Source organism: Lissotriton helveticus, chromosome 2_1, assembly GCF_964261635.1.
Source record: "Lissotriton helveticus chromosome 2_1, aLisHel1.1, whole genome shotgun sequence".
NCBI lineage: Eukaryota > Metazoa > Chordata > Amphibia > Caudata > Salamandridae > Lissotriton > Lissotriton helveticus.
The window spans coordinates 225,149,684-225,173,173 of record NC_136059.1 but is presented as its reverse complement, the minus strand read 5'-3'; the positions used below and the strand labels follow the sequence as shown (position 1 = coordinate 225,173,173).

The following is a 23,490-nucleotide window of genomic DNA, read 5'->3' as shown; positions in this document are numbered from 1 at the left end:
TCAGAAGTGTAGGTTACTATTAGCTAGATCCCATCGCCAATGGTGGTCGTTTAAATAGTTAAGAATTGTTATAATGACAATATTCCTTCCGCAGATGTATAAAATTGTATATAGTTTGTAAATAAGGTGTATATAGATTTAATCTGACCACCTGATTCAGTAGGCCCAAATATGTCATGTTTATAAATGGGTCCATAAGTTAGTGTAGAATTTTGTTTATAGGTTATGAAGTTGGGTAGCGTTGTTTATGATATATTTTCTATAGGCCGCTGGATTAGGGGCCAGCCGAGTGGCCAAGAGCCTGGTGAGGATCTTAACGTACGTATTGATCAGAGTGATAGGCCGGTACGCCGCGGGGTCGCAACTGTCGCCTCCCGGTTTCAAAAGCATACAGACCTCTCCCTGATTCATGGTAGGCGGAAGGACGCCGCACTCCAGGGCCTCATTGTAGACCTGCAATAAGAGGGGGCCCAGGGCATCCCCAAATGATTGATAAAATTCTGGCGGAAAGCCGTCTCCGCCCGGTGCCTTAGCACGCGGGAGGGCGGCCAACGCCACTTTAATCTCCCGGATCGTTATGGCCGCGTCGAGCTCCTCCGCAGCCTCCCCTGAGAGGGCCTGGAGAGGCAATCCCTGGAGGTAAGGCCGATAGGAGGCCTCCGTAATCGTGGGGTCAGCGGTGTACACCTCCTGTAGGTGGGAACGAAGGACCTCGAGGATAGCAGACTCCGAGTGTACCATGTCACCAGCGGGGCCCCGCAAGGCAACTATCCGCTCCGGTGCAAATTCTCGCCGAAGTATCCAGGCCAGCAATCTGCCGGACTTGTCCTCCTCACGGTGGAGGCGCTGCCGATAATGACCCAAAGTATACTTGTCCAGACGGGTAAGGATGTAATGGACGGACACCCGAGCCTCCCTCTCTGGCGTTTGGTCCGAGGCGACTGGATCCGGGATAGACTGACAGCGCCGGAGTCTATCCTCCGCGTCTTGCAACTCACAAAGCAAGTGCTTCCGGACTCCATACGTGAGGCCCATACAGACACCACGCACCACCGCTTTCAGGACCTCCCATTTGGTTGAGTAGGGCAAGTTACGGGCGGTCCAGTTCAGATCTATATAATCAGTCAGGGCAGTCGTCACATGGTCTTTCCCTACCTGGTCTGTAGGAGGTCTGTTGACATCTGCCAAGAACAGGGGCGCATAGCTTGATCAGCCCAGGCCACTTCGCACGTCACCGGGGAATGGTCCGACAAAAAACGGGCCTGGTGGGTAACCGTCAAGGAGAGGGACGCAGCAATATTGGTCGCAAGTATGCGATCCAGTCTGCTATGGGTGCCATGCGTCGGGGAATAACAGGTGTATAACCTCTGAGTAGGGTGGCCTGTGCGCCACACATCCACAGCTCCCAGATTGTGCATCACTTCCCGGAGCCGCGCCGTCATGCGCGGCTTCGTGCCGGAGCAAGGGGAAACCGATCCAAATCCGGATCCAATATGCAATTAAAATCCCCAAACCAGAGGAAAGTGGCATCCAGATCCGAGACAATAAGGTCCTGAAGACTGGAAAAGAAGCCAGGGTCATCTACATTTGGTGCGTATGTATTAAGGAGCATAAAATCCCTACCATCCAGCTTAACCCGCAGCAGCAGATACCTGCCTTCTATGTCTGCCTCTACATACTGAACAGCACAGGGAACCCCGGGTGCCACCCAAATCAGGACCCCCCTGGCATACGTGGAGAAGGAGGAATGGAAGACCTGGCCCCTCCATTTTTTGGGCAGCTTCTGAGCCCCCTCCTCATTCAAGTGGGTCTCCTGGAGACACGCAACAGAGACCCCATGTCGTCGGAGGAATGAAAGGACCCTGTGCCTTTTGGTGCAAGTGCCCAACCTGCGCACGTTCCAAGTTAAGAATTTAAAACCCATAACAGACAATGACGCCCATCCGGGCTCTGTAACACACAGATTGCGATCCGCCACCCCCTGGGCCAAGCTCCATCCGGGTCAGCAATCTCAACCCTCAGGACCAGCCACACACGAACCTGAACCATCGCACTCTTGATGCCAACAACAACTCCCCCACTCAACCCCCAAGAACCCCCAACTCCACCAATCCCCCAGAACATTCCCCACCACCCCCACCCACGAGCAAAAAGACAGCTAGAACAAAACATGCTATCCTGCCCTCCCCCTGCCGGTGCCTGACGTGCACAGCCACCCCATCCGTTCCACACAACACTCACACACACACAACCAAACCAATACCACCCACCCTCCCCCTTCCAGCTCCCCGCAGGACCCAAACCAGCATAGCAGTCCCAGGCTGACTAGAAATATGAACCATATAGACTCCCCGCCCCAGAGTCCTCCTTTAGCAGGATACAAGTCCTCCGCTCCGTCTCGCCATCTACGGGCAAACAGTATGGGAACACAGGCATCTCCAACAACCAGAAATACAGCCAAGGCCCTCCCAGGCCGAGAACAACGTAGCACATACCAAACAGTACCTCAAGATGGAGCCGTCTCCACCCGTGGCTCGGGCATGCAGTCTCCGGGATCACCAGGACCATAGGGTCTTTACCCGGCACCGTATCCTGTAAGGTGTCCGAAACCAAAATTTCCCCAGGGCCGGGTCGGGCCGGGTCTGCCCGGGGACTACGGACCTGTCTCCTCCCCAGAAGTTCTCAGAAGCAGTGCGCCATCCTCACCCACCATGATTCTAGGCCCCTCGGGACCTTCGGACGCAGACCGGCGCCTTCGTCTTCCGCGACGTCGTCTCTGAGGACGGGTCCCCCATGTTCTCCCGGTGGCAGGTCATCGCCCCGTATCTCCAGCCACTCCCACACCTCCGCTGGGGACTCAAAGAAGTGCGCACGTCCCTGCGAGATCACCTTGAGCTTGGCCAGATACAATAGCATGTATTGGAGCTTCATCTCTCTGAGCTTTTGTTTCACCCCCCGGTAGGACTTGCGCTGCTCCTGCACTTGCTGGGTGTAATCAGGATATATGGAGACGCGACTGTTTTCTATAGAGAGATTCGCCGTCTCCCTCGCCGCCCGCAATATGCAATCCCGGTCCTTATAGTTCAGGATCTTAGCGATGAGTGCACTCGGGGGCTCCCCTGGGCGCAGAGGCGGAACCAGGGCCCGGTGCGCCCGCTCAATAACGAAGACGCTCGACAGGGCCTGCGGACACAGGTGGGTTTGAATCCAGGTCTCCAGGAAACGCTCAGCGTTACCCGCCTCCAACCGTTCCGGTACCCCCAGGACCCTAATGTTACTGCGACGCGCTATTCCCTCCGCGTCCTCAGCTCTTCGCTCCAAGGCATGCGTCGCGGGCGTGAGGTGCGTTACCGTTTTCTTGAGGGAGGCCACCTCGCCCTGCAATTGGGTAATGTTGCCATCGGCATCCGAGACCTTATCCGTCACCTTCCGAAGATCCGTCCGTAAGAGATTAACATCAATTGAGACAGTCTCAATCTGTCGCTCCAGCGCATTGTGGGAGCCCAGTATAGCTTTCAATAGTTCGGCCCGGTAAGGCCCCGCAGGCCCATCCGCACTCTCCTCCTGACCGGTCTGCCGCGTAATTCGTTGCGACGGCAGCCGCTGGGAAGTGTACTGTGTACTGGTGTTGGGCTTTGTGGACTTCGACAGCCTGTCCTTGCGCATTGCCGGTCGTCAAGAAAGTCCCAATAATCCCTCCAGGGGAGTTCCAAGGACTTCCTACACCCACCGTCCCCCAGCCGCGGGTCTCTAGGCAGCTCCTCAGGACGTATGTCCGGCAAACCCCACCACACCTCCAGCTCTCCCCAAGAGGCGTCAGAAACGGGGGGGCGCCAAGCAGGGGCCAAGAGTGCACTCACCGCAGCCCAAGCCAGTCCACACAGCTATATCCAGGGCGGGGAGCCCACTGCACCCCCCAGAGCAACAGCGGCAGTGGGGGCAGACCAACACGACAGTCCTATCTCCCCTGGGGCGCCCAACAATGGAGTGGAGCACACAGGATATAAGGCGGCAGGCACGAGCAGCACCCCCCCTTCCTCGCCAGGCAAGCGGTGGGGCCCGTGGCAAACAGGCCGGTACAAGGAGCAAGCTCGTCTCGTCAGGCCGGTAGTCCTGACAGGCAGCGCCCGTGGGGGGGGCAGTCCGGTGCAACAATTCAATCCCCCAGGAGCCGCCCAGCGTGGGGGCCCGGAGCACACAGGCCCGCGTGGGGAGCAGGCCTATCCCGGAGGACCGGGGGTCCGATGTGTCGCCTCTCACCCCAGCGCTCACGGGCACCGCCGCCCCGGCTCCCACGTCACACTCCAGCAGTTCTCTATGGGCGGTGGGGCACCGCGGTGCGGGAACACAGGAGCAGCGGGCCGCTCAGGCCTCAGGTCTCTCCGGGGAAGCCAGCGGCCGCACTGCCACGAGAACAAAATGGCGGCTCCGTGGGGGAGGGGCGCAGAGCCGGACCCGCAGGCCCCGCAGCACCGCTCCCACTACTGCCGCCGCAGACTCCAGCCTATAACAAAAGAACGTGCCTGAACTGATACCACAATTTGGAATGCAATTCACTCAACAGAGAAGAAAGCTCATTTCAACCTGCAACATTGCCAATCAATAGCGATTTATTTGTTCAATTTGACGTTATTATTTTTAACAAAATTTTACATTTTATATACAAATACTACACCAATATTCTATGTAACAAAAATCATTCATACTAGTCAATCATGTCACAGTCATTCAACAGCAAACGTACATATATACACAGATCTGGCAAATAAAACTTTGGTGAAAATACCAGAACAGAGATTGTGAGTGGAGGGAGGAAAAAACAAAGAAAAAGAAAAAGACAAAGGTTGCTCAAACGATCAGCACGTGTGGTATAATGTACTATACATATATACACTTGGAATTGAATCACAATCGACTTGATTGATAAAGCACAATGTGTATAAACCAATTGAGACACAGGGTTTCTCAACTTTTAGATTTAGTGAGAGCAACACTTTGTACATGGGCCAACGCGTTTCGAGTCCCAATCAGAAGTTGGAAGGGGGGACTCTCATCAGGGCCAATGAGGTATCTGAAAAAAAGAGATATCTCTAAGTGAAAAAATTCAATCGGGGGCCTATATGGCACTCAAGAGTGGACAACCATTCCCTCAAACAGCTTACCCCACTGGTCTACAAGGCCACTTGGAGGGTGTAGAGTTGTATAGAGTCTAAAGTAACGATGCGCAGCGGGTGGCGCTCTATCTTTGGCAGGGCACCTTTCTGGTGGTGGAAACACACTGGAAAGTAAGAAAGTTGGACATTATCTTCCGTTGGCAACACTAGATGACCTAAGCACACAAGGCACCTTGCACTGTGTCTTACCTAGCTCGCGCCCAGCCTGGGAATTCAATCGGACCCACTGGTGGCTGGGTGTATTTCACAGCTTTTCAATCGAATGAAGTTGAGGATTTACACCTATAGGAAATGAAGGATGTATCAAGGACTGATAACGGGGTTGACCTCGAATAGTGGTCTAGTGAGTCCGAATAATTACCTGCAACAGCAGCACCTTCACTTGGTCGGAAAAAGTTACGAGTGTGACGTAACAGGAGCTTCATCCGTTAGATTGACTCCTGCAAAAGGAGCCTCAATGTTAGTAACGGAGTGCTGGTAAACGGGGGTGGCCAAGCACTGGAACCTCCGTATATTAGTCTTACCGGGTGTCAATCTTTCACAGGTCGCCCGTCTCGGCGTCTACGCAGCACTGATTCTTCGCGCATGCGCAGGGGAGCAGAAACTATCTGCTTAAAACGTCAAGCTCGCGGGAGACGCTACTCTCCCGTGCATGCGCATTGCGGTTTAGAACTGTGTGTGGACCCAGAGTTCTCAACCCGGTTAATCCTAGAAGGGGACACCCTACTTGCCACAAAAGGAGAACGGACAGAGGCTACCGCTGCTGTTTGAACACAGCAGGGGAGTGGAAACGGCCAACGGCCGGATGAATTAAAGTTTATAGATTTCTAACAGTTCATTCAGGCCAGTGACGGCCGTGTTAAATTTCACAATGAGGAGCGCCTCCCTTTTGGAGAGCCTGGCATCCCAGTCTCCTCCTCGGGGATCACGCTCAACCTTGGAAATAATCGTCCATTTTAAATCCTTAATCTGATGGGACATTCTGTTCCAATGGTTGACCAGTGGTGCTGTCTCAACCCGATTTCTGAGTCTGGATTTATGTTGGGAAATTCTTTGGCGAGCTTCCTGATTGGTCTTGCCAATGTACAGGAGTCCGCAAGGGCACATAACTCCGTACACTACATATCTTGATTTACAATTACTGTGTGTATCGTGTTTCAACGATATACCCCTATTTTGAAACAGAGAGCCCTCTATTGTGGACTCGCAGCACAAACAGGTGCCACATTTGTGATGCCCTGTGATGGGATTTAGACCCATCATTTGCCTGATGGTAGGAGGTTCCTCCTTTGGAATAGCTGCTCTCACTACAAAATTGGCTATGCTTTTGTCTTTTTTGAACGCAAAAAGTGGGGGTTCATTAAGGCCGCCTTCTAGATTTTTCACAAGGTGCCAATTTTGTTTTATCACTTTTTTTAGTTGGTTGGCATTGGGACAGTATGTAGTAACACATACCTGACGTTTTAGTTGTGGTTTATTACAACGTTCCAAGAGGGTTTCCCTTGGGGTCCAACGTGCCCTTTTCATACAATTTGACACCAGCTTTTTTGGGTAGCCGCGGTCACATAGCTTTGTTATTAGATTCTTAGCATGATGCCTATAGTCTTCATTCGTCGAACAATTTCTTCGAATGCGAAGAAATTGTCCTAGCGGTAAATTCTCTCGCAAGCTCCTCGGGTGATTGCTTGAGAATAGAAGGGCTTTGTTCCGGTCCGTTGGCTTCACAAAAAGAGACGTGGATAGTTTACCCTCAATTGGAAAGACTTCCACATCCAAAAAAGATATTTTTTCTTTTGATGATGTTATACTGAACTTAATGTCCATTGTCCGTGCGTTCAACCACGTGAAAAATCGTTCCAATTCGTCCTCCTCGCCTTTCCACACCATAAAAACATCATCTATGAAGCGTAGCCACGCTCCAATGTGATTTTTAAAGGGGTTATTGTCATAGATGAAAGTGTCCTCGTAAAGTGACATAAAAAGGACAGCCAATTCTGGGGCGAAGGGGCACCCCATCGCTACTCCTTTCACCTGAAAGTAAAAATCTTTCCCGAAACAGAAATAATTCTTTTTTAGAGCAAACGATGCCAGATCAATCAAAAATTTAGTTGGAACCTGTACTGGTCTAGTTCTTAAATCCAGGAAATGAGTGAGTACTGCCACCGCTTCGTCCTGGGGAATCTGGGTGTAGAGTGAAGTGACATCCAGGGTGACCAGGATGTCACTGCCTCTACAGAACTCGATGGTTTCAAGTTTATTAATAAAATCCGTCGTGTCCTGCAGATATGATTTCACATGGCTCATGAACTGCTTCAGAAAAACATCGACGTATTTGGCCACCGGTTCAAGTAATGAATCACAACCAGCCACAATTGGTCTGCCCGGGGGTTTATTGGGGTCTTTATGTACCTTTGGTAAGATATAAAATAAAGGTACCTTTGGGTGTTTTTTTTGTAAAAATTCCAATTCTTTAGGGCCTACAAAACCTTGTTCGTGGCCTTCACTGATGATAGAAAAAAGTTGGTTCTGCAGTTCAGATGTTGGATCTTTCCCAATCTTTCTGTAGCAATCCTGATCATTTAATTGCCTTAGGACTTCATTGTTGTAGTTGGAAGTATCCCACACCACTATGGCACCGCCTTTATCGGCTTGCTTTATGGTAATCGTGGGATCATTCCGTAAATCCATAAGGGCTTTGGTCTGTTCTTTTGTGGTGTTATATTTGACATATTTTTTCTGCGTTTCCATTGCAGAAATTGCAGAGAGTACAGTTTTTTCAAAGACCAAGATCTCTTTTGGAATCTTGTGTCCTGGGGGGCAAAAGGTGGATTTATTCCGGAGCCCTGTGACTTCACGGGTTCCAGTAGTGGGGTTTCCCGCAAAGAAAGTTAAGAGTCTTAGTTTACGGCAAAACTCAATGAATTCAGTTTTCATCCTGGTGAAGTCAGTGCGTTTAGAGGGTACAAATGAAAGTCCCTTAGAGAGGACACTATCTTCTGCTGTGGTCAGTACTTTGGGTGAGAGGTTGAAAATGGGTGACACTATTGATTTTGATAGTGTTGTCGCCGGGTTGTCATTTCCCATCTCACTTTCGCCCTCGGGCGTGTTTGGCCTCTCCCTAAAAAAGAATTCTGAGCATTGCTTTGTTGCTGCTGGTTCTGGTTCCATTTGCGGTTCCTATTTGGTCTGCTGTTATTAGTGTTGCCACTGTTATCGCTTTCGCCACCTGATGACGAAGTGTCCGAAAAAGTGATGAACTGATTTCGTGACCTGCCACGGTTCCCTGGTAAAAAACGCCTTGAGTCTGGTTTAGTGTAAAAATCAGTTTGTAAGAACGGATATACGTTCTCCAGAGAAAAGTTCTTTTTGTCTTTCTCGAATTGATTTGTTTTTTGCGTTACACTATAGTCTTTGAATTCCTGTATTTCTTTTGCCACTTTATCTATCAAGGCCTTGGCGTCAACTATCGCAGGGTTGCTACTTATCTCAGATTCCAATTGGGCTATCTGCTCTAGCTCTTGTCTTGAGATTCTGACAGCTGTTTCGACATAAGGTCCCTACTGCACTTTGTCTCTATCTGACTAAAACCTTTTTTGAATAGGGGGTCTTCAGTAAAGATAACTGGGATATTTTTAATTTGAAGGCCACCCGGGATCATGCCTTCTCGTAAATGTTGGAGAAGGAAATGACCGTGTAGGTCAGTTCTTATTTGTTTCTTTCTCAACCTGAGTAACTTGTCCGTCTCATTTTGCGAAGTGGCCGAGACACTGAGGGAGACTGAAGAGAATAATGGGGGGTCACTCAAGAGATTTCTTATATGTTCTTCTGAAAAAGCAAGAGTATCTTTCTCAGCCATAGAGGACTGATAAACTAACTAGAAATTAAAGGGGATTACAATCAAACAGTGAAATAATGTGTGCGTTTATATTTGGGCGGTAGTATCTAGGTATATCTATAGCCCAAGAGAGGACAAGGACTGGATTCTTGTCGGCCACAAGGTATTTGTGGGTAACAACAAACAAAACCTTCGCGAGAAGATTCCCGCTACAATCTGTATAAACAATAAAGAGTTGGCTCTAATCAGTTAGGCTGAGCACCTATAACAAAAGAACGTGCCTGAACTGATACCACAATTTGGAATGCAATTCACTCAACAGAGAAGAAAGCTCATTGCAACCTGCAATATTGCCAATCAATAGCGATTAATTTGTTCAATTTGACGTTATTATTTTTAACAAAATTTTACATTTTATATACAAATACTACACCAATATTCTATGTAACAAAAATCATTCATACTAGTCAATCATGTCACAGTCATTCAACAGCAAACGTCCATATATACACAGATCTGGCAAATAAAACTTTTGTGAAAATACCAGAACAGAGATTGTGAGTGGAGGGAGGAAAAAACAAAGAAAAAGAAAAAGACAAAGGTTGCTCAAACGATCAGCACGTGTGGTATAATGTACTATACATATATACACTTGGAATTGAATCACAATCGACTTGATTGATAAAGCACAATGTGTATAAACCAATTGAGACACAGGGTTTCTCAACTTTTAGATTTAGTGAGAGCAACACTTTGTACAGCCGCTGGGTAGTGTACTGTGTAATGGTGTTGGGCTTTGTGGACTTCGACAGCCTGTCCTTGCGCATTGCCGGTCGTCAAGAAAGTCCCAATAATCCCTCCAGGGGAGTTCCAAGGACTTCCTACACCCACCGTCCCCCAGCCGCGGGTCTCCAGGCAGCTCCTCAGGACGTATGTCCGGCACACCCCACCGCACCTCCAGCTCTCCCCAAGAGGCGTCAGAAACGGGGGGGCGCCAAGCAGGGGCCAAGAGTGCACTCCCCGCAGCCCAAGCCAGTCCACACAGCTATATCCAGGGCGGGGAGCCCACTGCACCCCCCAGAGCAACAGCGGCAGTGGGGGCAGACCAACACGACAGTCCTATCTCCCCTGGGGCGCCCAACAATGGAGTGGAGCACACAGGATATAAGGCGGCAGGCACGAGCAGCACCCCCCCTTCCTCGCCAGGCAAGCGGTGGGGCCCGTGGCAAACAGGCCGGTACAAGGAGCAAGCTCGTCTCGTCAGGCCGGTAGTCCGGCGGGTAGCCGCTCGCCCCCGCTCTCGCTATTCCAGACGCCCTGGCTCGCGGGTCTCACTCCAACAGCGCAGCGCCCGTGGGGGGCAGTCCGGTGCAACAATTCAATCCCCCAGGAGCCGCCTAGCGTGGGGGCCCGGAGCACACAGGCCCGCGTGGGGAGCAGGCCTATCCCGGAGGACCGGGGGTCCGATGTGTCGCCTCTCACCCCAGCGCTCACGGGCACCGCCGCCCCGGCTCCCAGGTCACACTCCAGCAGTTCTCTATGGGCGGTGGGGCACCGCGGTGCGGGAACACAGGAGCAGCGGGCCGCTCAGGCCTCAGGTCTCTCCGGGGAAGCCAGCGGCCGCACTGCCACGAGAACAAAATGGCGGCTCCGTGGGGGAGGGGCGCAGAGCCGGACCCGCAGGCCCCGCAGCACCGCTCCCACTACTGCCGCCGCAGACTCCAGCCAGCCTTCCAAGTCCCCGGGGCAAAGGAGGTCTCTCACCAATTACGTTCTCCCAACCGGGGGGCACTCGCAGCAAGATCCAGGCCACTCCCGGGGGGGGAAGGGCCTCCGCTCCGTAGCACCTCGCCGCCACCGAGTCGAGGCTATGCAGCAGGGGTCTCTTGAGGGGCACAGCAGCCGCACACGGATTTTAGCAAGGCGGAGCCCCAGGTGTCAGCGGGCTCCGCCATCCCCATACAGCACCACGACCCCAAAGAGTGCGGCAGGCCGGTCCGCTTCCGCGACTCCACTCGGGGGTAGGCCACAGACCACGGTCTCACTAGGACAGAGACCCAGCTCACACGCCATCACTACCGTCGAGGAACCGCACCTCAGACCTCCGGCGACGTCCAGAGATGAGGCCCCCGGTATGAGAAGGACATCCGGCTATCGTTACCAAGAAACAGCAGCCCAGGTAGGATAAATAACCAGGATATTAGGGTCCTCAGGACGGGAGCCGGTGGAGCTCACGTCCTGTCGGCCATGCTGCTTGGCCACGCCCCCCCACCCGCGCCATATTGAAATGTCCTTTTCTACCTTTTGGTAGCGGCCGCCATCTTGTAGCGGTGTATCATATATTTATCACGATACCCACTACTAATATCCTTATCATATTACCTCATTATATGTAAACAAAATATACATCTGGTCCACTATAGCTGCAAATTCTAATACCCATATTCCTTTTGTACTATTTTGTACAAAGCTTCGCACTGGGCGTATCTTCTCATTCAGTATTACGCCGAACATCTCCTCTATTCGGATTAACATCCTAGTCAGTATCTCTATTACAAGTTCTCCTACGAAAATTATTATTTAACTAACTCGAGATATTACTAATAAGAAAACGCGATTCCACATTAAAAACAGGACGTGAACAGTAGTAGTAGTAGTACTATACATATATACACTTGGAATTGAATCACAATCGACTTGATTGATAAAGCACAATGTGTATAAACCAATTGAGACACAGGGTTTCTCAACTTTTAGATTTAGTGAGAGCAACACTTTGTACAGCCGCTGGGTAGTGTACTGTGTAATGGTGTTGGGCTTTGTGGACTTCGACAGCCTGTCCTTGCGCATTGCCGGTCGTCAAGAAAGTCCCAATAATCCCTCCAGGGGAGTTCCAAGGACTTCCTACACCCACCGTCCCCCAGCCGCGGGTCTCCAGGCAGCTCCTCAGGACGTATGTCCGGCACACCCCACCGCACCTCCAGCTCTCCCCAAGAGGCGTCAGAAACGGGGGGGCGCCAAGCAGGGGCCAAGAGTGCACTCCCCGCAGCCCAAGCCAGTCCACACAGCTATATCCAGGGCGGGGAGCCCACTGCACCCCCCAGAGCAACAGCGGCAGTGGGGGCAGACCAACACGACAGTCCTATCTCCCCTGGGGCGCCCAACAATGGAGTGGAGCACACAGGATATAAGGCGGCAGGCACGAGCAGCACCCCCCCTTCCTCGCCAGGCAAGCGGTGGGGCCCGTGGCAAACAGGCCGGTACAAGGAGCAAGCTCGTCTCGTCAGGCCGGTAGTCCGGCGGGTAGCCGCTCGCCCCCGCTCTCGCTATTCCAGACGCCCTGGCTCGCGGGTCTCACTCCAACAGCGCAGCGCCCGTGGGGGGCAGTCCGGTGCAACAATTCAATCCCCCAGGAGCCGCCTAGCGTGGGGGCCCGGAGCACACAGGCCCGCGTGGGGAGCAGGCCTATCCCGGAGGACCGGGGGTCCGATGTGTCGCCTCTCACCCCAGCGCTCACGGGCACCGCCGCCCCGGCTCCCAGGTCACACTCCAGCAGTTCTCTATGGGCGGTGGGGCACCGCGGTGCAGGAACACAGGAGCAGCGGGCCGCTCAGGCCTCAGGTCTCTCCGGGGAAGCCAGCGGCCGCACTGCCACGAGAACAAAATGGCGGCTCCGTGGGGGAGGGGCGCAGAGCCGGACCCGCAGGCCCCGCAGCACCGCTCCCACTACTGCCGCCGCAGACTCCAGCCAGCCTTCCAAGTCCCCGGGGCAAAGGAGGTCTCTCACCAATTACGTTCTCCCAACCGGGGGGCACTCGCAGCAAGATCCAGGCCACTCCCGGGGGGGGAAGGGCCTCCGCTCCGTAGCACCTCGCCGCCACCGAGTCGAGGCTATGCAGCAGGGGTCTCTTGAGGGGCACAGCAGCCGCACACGGATTTTAGCAAGGCGGAGCCCCAGGTGTCAGCGGGCTCCGCCATCCCCATACAGCACCACGACCCCAAAGAGTGCGGCAGGCCGGTCCGCTTCCGCGACTCCACTCGGGGGTAGGCCACAGACCACGGTCTCACTAGGACAGAGACCCAGCTCACACGCCATCACTACCGTCGAGGAACCGCACCTCAGACCTCCGGCGACGTCCAGAGATGAGGCCCCCGGTATGAGAAGGACATCCGGCTATCGTTACCAAGAAACAGCAGCCCAGGTAGGATAAATAACCAGGATATTAGGGTCCTCAGGACGGGAGCCGGTGGAGCTCACGTCCTGTCGGCCATGCTGCTTGGCCACACCCCCCCACCCGCGCCATATTGAAATGTCCTTTTCTACCTTTTGGTAGCGGCCGCCATCTTGTAGCGGTGTATCATATATTTATCACGATACCCACTACTAATATCCTTATCATATTACCTCATTATATGTAAACAAAATATACATCTGGTCCACTATAGCTGCAAATTCTAATACCCATATTCCTTTTGTACTATTTTGTACAAAGCTTCGCACTGGGCGTATCTTCTCATTCAGTATTACGCCGAACATCTCCTCTATTCGGATTAACATCCTAGTCAGTATCTCTATTACAAGTTCTCCTACGAAAATTATTATTTAACTAACTCGAGATATTACTAATAAGAAAACGCGATTCCACATTAAAAACAGGACGTGAACAGTAGCCGCCATCTTGTAGTGGTGTATCTTAAGTCTGGCATGATACCCACTCCTCATATAACATCCGTGCTGCTTTGAACAAAGCTTGGTACAGGGTGTAACTATTTGTTCATTCATATGCCAAACATCTCCTCTATTCAGATTAACGTCCTAGTGGACTCTTGAGTCACTCGTGGTCCCTAACAACACTATTACAAGTTCCCCTCTTATTATTGTACTGCCACAAAGTATTAGTATTGAAAAAACGAAAATTCCACATTGAAAACAGGGCGTGAATAGAATAGAAAACACCCTCAAGCCCAAAGCTTTTAGTTGGGATATATGCACTAAACTTTTCACGGAAGAAAAGGCTGTGGAGTGGAACTTTCTCCAAACCACGAGGCACGACGCTCCCATGCACAAAAGAAGCCTGCATCTCTGTATCCCGTCCTACTAAGGAACAAACGGACTGAATTTGACTTTTGAAACTTTGTACCCACTAAAGGTCAGTTACTAGTACTCACCATTTGGACTATAAGTCCCAGCATACCATGGGGCTCAATGTTGCCACGCCCACTATTGAATGCGATGATATAAAATAAAGTAAAAAATGGTGAGCCCACAGTGTTTCTGAAGTCTGCCTAAGAAGAAGAGGCGCAATGCCTCGAAACGCGTCGGCTTTACTCATAATTTTAAGGGGCACAGAGAGGCGAGCTGCAGCGAGGCTGACACTGACAGAGAGCGCCGTTGAGTGCCCTCCCGCTGCTGAAGGGCAATTTGTTTTTCATTAATTTCACGGCGGCCCGTGCCGTGGGGATTGAGCACCATTTTCTCTCACGGAAGAAAAGGCTGTGGAGTGGAACTTTCTCCAAACCACGAGGCACGACGCTCCCATGCACAAAAGAAGCCTGCATCTCTGTATCCCGTCCTACTAAGGAACAAACGGACTGAATTTGACTTTTGAAACTTTGTACCCACTAAAGGTCAGTTACTAGTACTCACCATTTGGACTATAAGTCCCAGCATACCATGGGGCTCAATGTTGCCACGCCCACTATTGAATGCGATGATATAAAATAAAGTAAAAAATGGTGAGCCCACAGTGTTTCTGAAGTCTGCCTAAGAAGAAGAGGCGCAATGCCTCGAAACGCGTCGGCTTTACTCATAATTTTAAGGGGCACAGAGAGGCGAGCTGCAGCGAGGCTGACACTGACAGAGAGCGCCGTTGAGTGCCCTCCCGCTGCTGAAGGGCAATTTGTTTTTCATAAACTTTATATATGAAAGGGGGAAGTGCAGAAATGAGTTGTGTAAGTATATGCCAGTATGTCTACAGTCTAAACACTTTAAAATCCATTGTCCATGCATTATACACTCTATAGTATTATTAATTTTACAATACAAAGGTTGCATGTTATACTATGAGTATTTACCAAGTTTACAGACATGTATAGTCTAATTCTAAACATCATCCTCTTGTTCTAAGGCTAATGTCTCAGACACATCCGCTCCCAGTTAATAGTTTTAAGTTAAACAGGTAACATATAATGTACTCTTAGTCCCCATACCTGTATAATTATCTACTCATTCATAAGTGGTACATCGTTGCTCTCATTCTTGTCCAAGAAAAAATTGGTACTCATTGTCAATATTCAGACCCATCTCTACCTCTTTAAGTTTCATAATCCAGACCACCTCTCTGCGCCTGAGTTTCAGAAGTCTATTACCCCCTCTGGGGTCCTGTCTAACCTGAAACTGATGTTCATGTTTCTTCTCATTTTGTATATAGTGTGCAGCTATGGGTTACCTTGTGTCTCCATTTTTCCAGGCTCGAAAGTGTTCCACCATCCTGTCCCTTAACCTCCTAATCGTACTGCCCACATAGATTTGTCCACATGTACATGATATTACATAGACCACAAATGCGGTTTCACAATTGATAAAACTATCTATTTCATAGGTTTCTGAACCATTGTAACTGAAGCTCAGGACTTTTTTACGGGTCCTTCTGCAAGAATTGCAACGTCCACATTTGTGAAAACCTCTAGTGTTACCTGGCAACCAAATTCTCTTTGTTTTGACTGGATAGCTGGGGCTTAAGTCATTAGCCAAAGTTTTACCCTTTTTAAAGGTAATTGAGGGTCTCTCACTGATAAATTGCATCAGATCCCTATCTGCTTTAGGCAGATGCCAATGTCTGTTAATAATCGGATACAACTTATTTGATGCTATATTAAAGTGAGTAACCAAACGCACCTTTTGTTCTTTTTTTATCAATATGCTTTTTTGGTGCAAGGGTTTCTGAGCGTTTAAGGCTACATGCCCGCTTTCTAGCCTTATCTATTACACCCTTATCAAACCCTCTGGCTTCAAATCTCCTTGTCATATCATGTCAAGTCAAGTCAAGTCAGAGCATTTATATAGCGCACTACATACCCAGAGGGTCCCAAGGCGCTTAGAGAGGGGAGGAAGATTACTTGTCAAATATCCACGTTTTAAGTTGCTTTCTGAATGCTAGGTGGTTCTGGGTAAGGCGAAGGTAAGCGGGGAGTGAGTTCCATGTTTTAGCAGCCAGGCATGAGAAGGATCTGCCGCCCATGGTGGTCTTGTTGATGCGAGGTACAGTGGCGAGGGCTTGGTTGGAAGAGCGTAGTTGGCGGGAGGGGGTGTAGAAGGACAGTCGTGAGTTGAGGCATTCTGGTCCGATGTCGTAGAGTGATTTGTGTGCGTGAGTTAGCAGTCGGAAAGTGATCCTCTTATTGACGGGTAGCCAGTGGAGGTCCTTAAGGTGACCTGAGATGTGTTCGTTGCGTGGGATGTCTAATATGATCCTGGCTGAGGCGTTTTGGATTCGTTGGAGTTTCTTCTGGAGTTTAGCGGTAGTGCCTGCGTAGAGGGTGTTTCCGTAGTCCAGTCGGCTCGTGACCAGAGCATGGGTGACTGTTTTCCTTGTTTCGGTGGGGATCCAGCGAAATGTTTTTCTAAGCATGCGAAGAATGTTGAAGCAGGAAGAGGATACGGCGCTGACTTGTCTATTCATTGAGAGTGAAGAGTCCAGTATGATGCCTAAGTTCCGTGCGTGGTCTGTCGGGATGGGTGCCTTTCCGAGGGCTTCCGGCCACCAGGAGTCGTCCCATGCAGAGGGGGATGTACCTAAGATGAGGACTTCTGTTTTGTCTGAGTTCAGTTTCAGACGGCTTTGTTTCATCCAATCGGCAACTTCTTTCATTCCTTCGTGTAGGTTAGTTTTGGCGGTGCTGGGGTCATTGGTGAGAGAAAGGATTAGTTGAGTGTCATCCGCGTAAGAGATGATGTTGAGGTTGTGTTGGCGGGCGATGGTCGCGAGGGGGCTCATGTATACGTTGAAGAGGGTGGGGCTGAGTGAGGATCCTTGTGGTACGCCACAGATGACTTCAGTGGCCTCGGACTTGAATGGTGGGAGGCGGACTTTCTGAGTTCTTCCGGTGAGGAAAGAGGTGATCCATTCAAGTGCTTTTCCTTGGATTCCGATGTTATTGAGGCGTTGTAAAAGGGTGCTGTGGCAGACTGTGTCAAATGCTGCAGAGAGGTCGAGGAGGATGAGGGCGACTGTGTCTCCGTTGTCCAGCAGAGTTCGAATGTCGTCTGTTGCTGCGATGAGGGCGGTCTCAGTGCTGTGTTTTGCTCGGAAGCCAGATTGTGAGGGGTCGAGGGATTTGTTGGCTTCGAGGAAGGCGGCGAGTTGGTTGTTGACAGCTTTCTCGATGACTTTGGCCGGGAATGGAAGGAGCGAGATGGGGCGGTAATTTTTGAGTTCGGTGGGGTCCGCTGTGGGTTTCTTCAGAAGGGCGGTGAGTTCAGCGTGTTTCCAGTCTTCCGGGAAGGTGGCGGAGTTGAGGGAGCTGTTGATGACGTCTCGGAGGTGCGGTGCTATGACGGAGTCTGCTTTGTTGAAGATGTGGTGAGGACATGGGTCTGTGGGGGATCCTGAGTGGATGGAGTTCATCAGGCGGATTGTGTCCTCAGTGGAGATTGGGTTCCAGTTGTTAAGGGTGTTTACGGGGGGAGAATGTTCAGCAAAAGGTAGGGTGGGTTGGTTTCCGGGTTGGTTGTTGAAGCTGTTGTGGATGTCTGCAATCTTGTTGTGGAAGAATGAAGCTAGGGAGTCGCAGAGGGCTTGAGAGGGGGTGATGTCGTTGGAGTTGGCCGAGGGATTTGAAAATTCCTTGACGATGTTGAAAAGTTCCTTGCTGTTGTGGGCGTTGTTGTCAAGTCGATCCTTGAATGCTGTTTTCTTGGCCTTACGGATTAGTTGGTGGTGAGTGCGGGTGGCGTTTTTGAAGGCGTCCTTGGTGCTAGTAGTTGGGTCTTTTTTCCAGGCCTTTTCGAGGGAGCGGCAGAGTTTCTTGGACTTCTTAAGATCATCGTTGAACCATGAGGCCTTCTTGCTGGCAGGTTTGTTTTGACGTTTCTTCAGTGGTGCTAAGGTGTCGGCGGTGTTGGATAACCATAGGGTGAGGTTGGTGGCGGCTTCGTTTGCGTTAGAAGAGTGGGCTGGGGTGTTTAGAAGGAGCGATGCGGAGATCTGGTCCGTGGTGATTTTGTTCCAGTTTCTTTGCAGAGTTGGTTGGAGGTGGTTGGTGGGTTTTGGTTTGTTGTAGGTGAAGTGAACGCAGCTGTGGTCAGTCCAGAGGAGCTCCGTAGTGTGGCTGAAGGAGACAAGATTGCTGGAGGTGAAGATGGGGTCGAGCGTGTGACCTGCGATGTGGGTGGGGGATGTGACCAGTTGTTTAAGTCCGAGGTTGGCGAGATTGTCCAAGAGGGTGGTGGTGTTGCGGTCGTTGATCTTTTCAAGGTGAAAATTGAGGTCTCCCAGAAGGATGTAGTCTTTGGAGGGGAGTGCGTGAGGAGTGATGAAGTCCGTGATGTCTTCACTGAATTTTGCGCGGGGTCCTGGTGGTCTGTAGAGGAGGGTGCCTCTGAGTGTGGTCTTGGGGTCGATGTGGATCTGGAAGTGAAGGTGTTCAGAGTTGGTGAGATTGGCGTCGGAGCTGGTTGAGATGCGGATTGACTTCTTATGGACGATAGCGATTCCTCCTCCTGTGTGGCCGGTGCGGTCCTTGCGAATGATCTTATAATCTTCCGGGATGGCAATGGTGATGTCTGGGGCGGAGGAAGCGTTCATCCAAGTTTCTGTAAGGAAGGCGACGTCCGGAGAGATGGTGTCTAGTAGGTTCCATAGGTCAATGGCTTGTCTGTGGACTGATCGGGTGTTGAGAAGGATGCATTGTAGGTGGTTGGGGTCAGGGGTTTGTGTTGTGGTGGTAGCGGAGATGTTGTCGGTGCCGATGAATTTGCAGGAGTAGCAGGAGAAAGGTCCATGGGTGTGTCCAGGAGCGGCATGGACGCAGTTGGGGGCGCGACCGGGGTTAAGGGCTAGGAGGGTGGCGGCGTCGTAGGTAATGCGGGGGGGCTGCGCAGTGCGAGGGGCAGGGGGTCTGGCGCTGGGCGCGGTCCAGGCGCGGACGGGCGTAGACGGGCTTACCTTTGGCGCACCTTCGGCGAGGCCGTAGCGCGTGGACGCTGCGCGTTGGGACATCTGACATAAATGGAGAGTGGAGGGGGGCGGAGCGTGGGCGGGTCAGCTGGGAGGCGGTAGCGGGGAGGCGGGGCAGGGGAAAGCACAACAACAAAATGGTGGGAGGGGTAGGAATCGAAACCAACACGGTGCAATGCCAGCTATGAAGGAATGCACTGAAAGCAGGTAAAGCGCTAAGGACTTAATACTGTTAGGAATATGTAAAAAGCGCTACCAAATGCAATTATGTTCAAGCGCTGCCCAAATGAGCCAGGCACTAGCGCTATGAAAATACACACGAAGGCTGATTGCTACTTAAGCGAGACAGTTAGCAAGGCACAGAGCACAAGCGCTATGAAAATGCACACGAAGGCTGATTGCTATTATAAGCGCCACTACAATTATCAATTCACAGAGCACAAGCGCTATGACAATTAACACGAAGGCTGATTGCTATTATAAGCGCCACTACAATTATCAAGGCACAGAGCCAAGAGCTACGATACCACACACGAGGGCTGCTTGAAAACGCTTCAGCTGTGGGCACTGGAAAAAGGATTGCAAGCAGGAGCCAGGCAGCGTGGGGGAGCAACCGTTCGGGACGAGGTCCAGGCGGTCATGTATATTCAAATGAAATTCCACATCCTCAGAACTTGGGCTTGAGGGTGTTTTCTATTCTATTCACGCCCTGAATAGAATAGAAAACACCCAATGTGGAATTTTCATTTTTTCAATACTAATACTTTGTGGCAGTACAATAATAAGAGGGGAACTTGTAATAGTGTTGTTAGTGACCACGAGTGACTCAAGAGTCCACTAGGACGTTAATCTGAATAGAGGAGATGTTTGGCGTATGAATGAACAAATAGTTACGCCCTGTACGAAGCTTTGTTCAAAGCAGCACGAATGTTATATGAGGAGTGGGTATCATGCCAGACTTAAGATACACCACTACAAGATGGCGGCTACTGTTCACGTCCTGTTTTTAATGTGGATATTGCGTTTTCTTATTAGTAATATCTCGAGTTAGTTAAATAATAATTTTCGTAGGAGAACTTGTAATAGAGATACTGACTAGGATGTTAATCCAAATAGAGGAGATGTTCGGCGTAATACTGAATGAGAAGATACGCCCCGTGCGAAGATTTGTACAAAATAGTACGAAAGGAATATGGGTATTAGAATTTGCAGCTATAGTGGACCAGATGTATATATTGTTTACATATAATGAGGTAATATGATAAGGATATTAGTAGTGGGTATCGTGATAAATATATGATACACCGCTACAAGATGGCGGCCGCTACCAAAAGGTAGAAAAGGACATTTCAATATGGCGCGGGTGCGGGACGCCAGAGGAATCGGTGAAGATATTTACCGAGGAGCAAGCTGTGTACTTAGTGACTGTACTTTTAACTTTCTTGGCAATAGGTATTAGTACAGTTTGTGGTCCTAATGAGTGTTGTAATTTTGATTATTTGGAGATATAGGATCGAGGAAGTGGAGGTCTAAGATGCAATTTCATAAACGTGCTTGGTGAGTTAATAAAACTACAGGTTAATTATGGAGTTGAAAAGTACGATAAATGTAGAGACATAAGTAGAGATTCGTTCTATGTTGTTACAGGAAATTATTTTACTATTAAGAGGAAACTGACCTCCGTATCGATAGATATTCGAGTGGATGGTGAGTACAATTGGCAGTTTGAGGTTTATATTGGGGTTTCCATGAATTTAGATTAAGACGATTTCCCAATGTTATTCATACAGGAGAAGCAAACCAGAATTAGGAGTGGAAATTCGTGTGAGATTGGACAGAACCTGAGGAGAGCGATTACTCGGAGGGGTTTTGTATGCATCTAAGTGATAGTAACTAATGTGTGATGCCTATTTATTTTAGGCAGCACAATATTACGGACAAACCATTAGGATAGAGGAGTTTGAAAACTAAGAGCTACTGCCGATGGTAAGCGCGATCTACTAATAATGGGGTTTTGTGATATAAAAAACTTTTTTGAAATGGTTGATATTAAAACGATAACCATTATGATCATAGTGGCGGTGACTGGAATTATATAGAATACTGAAGAGACAAGATTCATGTGGATAAATTGGATAACCCTTACGCCTTTAGGTGAGTGTAATTGGGCTTTAGAGTTATACGAGATTGCTGGTTAAAAGTGTAGATATAACCGGCTAATTGGAACTATTTAATTTATATTATTTTTATCTCATCCTAAAAGTGTATTTATATGGAGAGAGTAGGAACGGTTTAAGTGATTAAAAGCAATAGGGGATATTTAAGGTAATTGAATTTCAGTGAAGTACTCTTGGATGGGAGGGGACATTAAGAGAGGGATTGGTAAGAACGGATGTGAGGAACTTTTTGCAGATAAATGTATAAGTAAGGAATGTGTAGGAGACCATAGAGGATTAAAGAGGAGTCCGTAGTTTATCTTTTGTAAAAATTGTTCTCTTAGATTGAAAGCTGGAGATAACCTACGGATTGGATTGGCTGAGTGAAAATCTTGGATAATTAGGTGATTACTTATTGTATCAAATTAAGTAGGTTACACACTCCTCTGGCATGGTACAAAGGGGATCTATTTTTACACTGTAGGTGAGAACCTTATTCTGGACTGGCATTTCTCTTTTCCTTACTTTCTTCTGTTTAGAATTGCACACGGTGCAGTGCTTTTACTTTGGTGTAGGTGATTGGGACTATATACTCACCTTCAAAATTATGCCATATGTAGATCGTGTTATAATTATGGGTACTGTTTATTTAGTTACAGTCCTGAGGAAGTCAATGTGCTGTATAATAGCACGACGAAACACGTGTTGGCTGATGTACTTTCAACGCTGTTTATCAGAAGAACGAATAAATACTGAAGAACTTTAACCTTGATTGGAGAATTTGGACATTTATATTATCTGAAAGACTGAAGTAGTGGCACTTGTCACTTAACTTGTGAATGTTTGAAATGTTATTAGTGTGCTCAGAGGTTACCTTAAAGTTAAATGTAACCTTTGCACTGCTGCACACACTGTGCCATTTACTACGCTGACAATGAAAACATGGATTCAGCAATTGGCAATTTCGGTGATGGGAACCTGGACACAATCCCATGGGTTTTAAAAATTATTTTTTATCTGATAGGTAGATGTATGCTCCGGAGTTCTAACTCGACTCTCCCAGCATGACCTGGGTTTGACAAAAGGTATATATGGACAACATTACTAAGATCTGAAGGTATGTTTCCTACTGCTTGGTCCTAAAATATGAAACATTAAATGAATGCGACAAGATTTATAAAACCAAAACCAAAACCAATAACAGCCAAACAAGCCTACCTGGAATTAAGCAGGAACAATGTCAATGAGAAGCCATACATTCCCATCAGCAGGGTTATTATATAATAACAGGACAAAAAAACACTCACTATAAACATGCTATCAACTTTTGCACAGTGCTGTGTTAGTACTGGAAATCATTAAAACAGTTAATGGGGATAGATTTATAAAATGCAATCATTAGGCAAGTTAATCTTTGTCAAACTAAGAGCTCTGCAATTTCTTTTCAAGTATATCTAGGGATAGAGGTCAAACTCACAGCTGGATCTTTTGCGTAAAGATCATGCACACTGTCAACAAAGAGAGTTATCAGGCCTTTATTTTACTCTTACTTACTTCCTCCAAATGTTCCTTGTTTGGTTCCTATATTTAAAGAGAGTAGGTTAACTTAGTAAGATACAGTTTTATACAAATATAATGAATGTAGTCTATTATGTGTTTGTATGTGACCGCGCTATCAAAGAAAGACACCATCTTGTGGCGTCAATAGGTGTTAGAATTTTAAAAAGTGTACAAAAGCAACAAACAAACATAATTCCTCACACAACTAGTATGTCTTCAAGCAATGCATACTTCTCAGTTTGCTTCAAGAGCTGGGCAGGATCCATTAGCATAGCTAATGATCACAAAAGGAAAAAAGGTGTGTTTTAATATTAGAAGCACCTTAGGGATAAAAGCATAAAAATCACCATGAGCTTGATTTTATCTTAAATCAGGGTCATCTGATCATTGTCCTCTTTACTGATTTCAGAGAAAGGCCTTCACATCATTAGGAGGCCAGACCGGAGCCAAACAGGGGCGAGGCTAAACTGACCCTCACCACTGCGTGAGGCATCCACAAAGGATTGCTCAATATTTTTATGGGTTTGGATTTTTGTGCATCATGAACACTGTGAAGTATGCATTTACATAAATGATTTTATATGTAC

At 49.0% G+C, this 23,490-nt stretch overlaps 1 protein-coding gene across 2 annotated transcripts in view; it reads right to left on the bottom strand.

Annotated features, from left to right (window-relative positions):
* PIK3C3 (phosphatidylinositol 3-kinase catalytic subunit type 3) overlaps positions 1–23,490 on the bottom strand; it is an 875,540-nt gene that overhangs the window by 715,715 nt on the left and 136,335 nt on the right. The window contains exon 5 of one of the 2 annotated variants that reach the window (XM_078674732.1): positions 22,898–22,924. The exons of the other annotated variant lie outside the window; for it this stretch is intronic. Within the exon in view, the coding sequence (XP_078530858.1) occupies positions 22,898–22,924 (27 nt within the window). The remainder of the gene's footprint in view (positions 1–22,897; positions 22,925–23,490) is intronic. 2 annotated transcript variants of the gene reach the window in all.